Source organism: Odontomachus brunneus, unplaced genomic scaffold (assembly GCF_010583005.1).
Source record: "Odontomachus brunneus isolate Ranch 3 - 2012 unplaced genomic scaffold, Obru_v1 Obru_scaffold_075, whole genome shotgun sequence".
Taxonomy (NCBI): domain Eukaryota; kingdom Metazoa; phylum Arthropoda; class Insecta; order Hymenoptera; family Formicidae; genus Odontomachus; species Odontomachus brunneus.
In genome coordinates, this window is record NW_022639525.1 from 939,577 (window position 1) to 943,038 (window position 3,462).

Sequence of the window (3,462 nt, forward strand, 5' to 3'; positions counted from 1 at the left end):
AACTATATTTAGAAAACCGCCAAATAAATTATTTCTTACCAAAAAATATTTTTCGCATTTGAGCTTACGAAATACGTGTATTTTAAATACCATATAAAAGTTATTTAATTAAGTGATAAACTGAAAGAGTAAGAGTTGCTCATTGCATTCGAAAATTATTGATATTGTTCTTTCATTTTTTTTTATTTGATATTATTTTTCTCATTTCATGGCGTTATCGCGCGCTTTACGATAATATTCCAATTACAAATGATTGGAGAAATAATGTCAATCATAATCTCATTTTTGCTTTAGGTGTCAAGTGGCATTCACGGCGAAAGATACTAACGCCCGCATTCCATTTTAATATACTGCGACAGTTTACCGATATTTTATTGGAGGAAAGTGAACGCATGACACACGAATTGAAGAACATCGGCGGGACGGTTGAAATAGATGTATTACCATTTGTTTCTGAACACACGCTAAACGCAATTTGCGGTAAATCATTGTATATTTTCGTCACATAATTATAGAGAGTATAGAGAGTATAGAGAGTTTACTTAATATATATCTAAAGAACAGTCTACAATGGGAGAGTAAAGTATGGCTGTGAGAAGTAAGAGAAGTAAATTGACCAATCATAATTGAATATGAGAAGTATAAACTATTGTGGTTGGACAATTTCTTACTTTTACTTCTTACGGCCATACTTTACTCCCATTGTAGACAGTTCTTAAGACCTGTCTGCATTTATAGAAACTGCCATGGGTACCTCCTTGCACAGTCTCGGTGAAGCTCAAAAAAAATATCGACAGGAGGTTCGTCAAATGGGTCAAATTTGTGTTTATAGGTAATCAATAATTGTGGCAAATAATATACATATTTATATAATAGCGCATAATATGAAGAAAAATAGTCATAATTAAGATAAAGATGCATCCAAATATACAATTCATATATTACACGATTCGTTAAGTCTTGCAGTCTTAAAAAAAGATTATTTAAATCTCTTAAAAAGTTGGATATTTGTAAAAAATAACATTGTAAAAACATTGTAAAAAATTGAATATGTTACCGAATTGAGGACAAAATTATATCTTGATATTAGTCGAATAATTTACAGCCACAGAAAAAAAAGAATAAAGTAAAAATGAAAAATGTATGATAAACTTACGCCTTCTAACTCACTCAATTTTTAATTTTATTTGTTTATTATTAAATATTTTCATTACGTAATTATGTAGAAACTACTAATATCATTATTTTTTCAAGTTTTTCTCTTGTCATTATAAATTATGTTACTTAGATTAGTAAGACCCTGGTTGTTTCACGACCTGATATTTGCGTTGACTTCTGCGAGCAAATTGCAAAAGAAGACACTACAAAACTTACATGGATTCACTGAAAATGTACGTAAAAATCAAGTTACTCAATATCCACTGAGCCTTTCAGTGCGCGAAATTTAAACGCGAATATTCTATACAAGTACGGATAAAATTATTAGTGAAATAGCGCAATAACACGAGCCATAAAATAATTTAATGTTTTCTTTCATTTTAACATTATTTTTAGATCATAGCGGAAAGAAAACTTTATCACGAACATACGAACAATAAATATTTGCATAGTTTCGCAAATGATGATGCGATAGAAACAGATGACGTAGAAATACATGGATGTACGTAACTTTATATTTTGAGTTCATTCTAATATCGCAAAATCATAATTACGTTATTCTAACTATATATTCTAAAGTGAAACTAATTTATTGTTTGTATTCGGTTTTTAACGAAATCTTTATTGCTTATTAATTGCGTTCATATTGAATACTAATTGCGTACATGAAAATAGTATATCACAAATAAAAGATTTAAGTAAGGGATAGACGTCAATTATAGCTTATGATCTTTTATTTAATTCAGTTCGAAAAAAGCGACTTGCTATGCTGGATCTTTTAATAGCAGTTTCGAAGGAAAATCATTTGAGTGATTTAGATATTAGAGAGGAAGTGGATACCTTCATGTTCAAAGTATGTATATTTGTGTAATTTTTTTCGATAGCCTGATATATTATACGAAGATATATGTAAAAAAGTAGCTCAAAATTAATCAGAATCAATCAGAACAGGCACGAACTAGATTGTTTATTGAAATATGAACGAATTATATTTTTGATTAAGGTAATCAGACAAATTTATTTACATACGATTGGCCAAAGAAACTATTAACTAAACTTATTTCTTTATTTGGTTACTTTAATGATTTACATTTTTGTAGTCGATATTTTAACCACCTTACGTAAGATTCAAAATATTTATTGTTTTACACTGAATATTTAGTAGTCGATTTTTTGCCAAGCAGTCATCATAATAATAATAAATATTATAATATTATAACTTGATCAGCAGTAACCAAACTAACTATTGTTAGATCTAAATGTTCTACTTAGCTACAAGAATATTTTATTATAATAAGAAAATTTAAACTTAATTTAATGAAATCTTGTTTAACTAAACAATGTTACGTTAATTTAATAGTGATTATTTTTTTATATGCATCTAACATACAAACTGATTATAGGGTCATGATACGACAGCAATGGCTATATGTTTCACTTTGTTACTGTTAGCTGAGCACAAGGATGTGCAGGTACTTCTCAATAGAGGCAAGCGATATATAAATTCAAAGAAGCAACTGATTAATCCTGTTCAATCATTAAGTCGTTAATTAACTTCTATTAAAATGGTAGAAGCATTCTATCAGACTACTCTTCGCAATATATTTTTTCGTGTATTTGCTTGGCCAATAACTCCGTGCAGTATTTCTCGATAAATGGTTTCAAGGCGCTCTGCTAAGCTTTATCTTCAGTGGAAAGTCTTGAAAGCGTATAGTTATTGACAGATGACATTTCAACGTGCACTTAAAAAATATACGTAAAGATTGCGTATCTTGTATATCTTGTGAATTTTACGTCATCTGAAAATAGATAACCAGAAAGAGCATTTTCGGCATATTTTGCTTTTTTACTTAAAAAAAGGCAAAAACGCGGCGCAAATTTGTAAAAAGATTTGTGCAATATATGTGGATGCTGTGAAAAAACGCGTGTGTCAAAGTGGTTTGCGAGATTTCGGTGCGAAGGTTTTTCCGTCAAAGACAAACCACGCTTAGGCCGACCAAATGAGATCGACAGCGACAAATTGAAGACAGTAGTCGACACCAATCCATATTACACGACGCGAAAGATTGCAGACGTCCTCCAAATATCGAAATCGAGCATGGAAAACCTGCATCAACTTGGTTGTGTTAACCGTCTCAGTGTTTATGTTCTGCACGAATTGAGTGAATCTCATTTAATCCAACGCATTTCCATCAGCGATTCACTCGGAAAACCTGAGAAAACTGATCCATTTCTGCAGCATATGGTAACTGGAGACGAAAAATGGATCGTGTACAATAACATGAAGTGTAAAAGATCGGGAGG

At 30.8% G+C, this 3,462-nt stretch overlaps 1 protein-coding gene across 2 annotated transcripts in view; it reads left to right on the plus strand.

Annotated features, from left to right (window-relative positions):
* The window catches only part of LOC116847178 (cytochrome P450 4C1-like), a 10,867-nt gene that overhangs the window by 5,282 nt on the left and 2,123 nt on the right, over positions 1-3,462 (plus strand). For both annotated transcript variants that reach the window (XM_032821901.1, XM_032821903.1), the window contains 6 exons: positions 295-480; positions 739-832; positions 1,289-1,391; positions 1,555-1,660; positions 1,905-2,011; positions 2,562-2,630. In XM_032821901.1, coding sequence (XP_032677792.1) covers positions 295-480; positions 739-832; positions 1,289-1,391; positions 1,555-1,660; positions 1,905-2,011; positions 2,562-2,630 — 665 coding nt within the window. The remainder of the gene's footprint in view (positions 1-294; positions 481-738; positions 833-1,288; positions 1,392-1,554; positions 1,661-1,904; positions 2,012-2,561; positions 2,631-3,462) is intronic.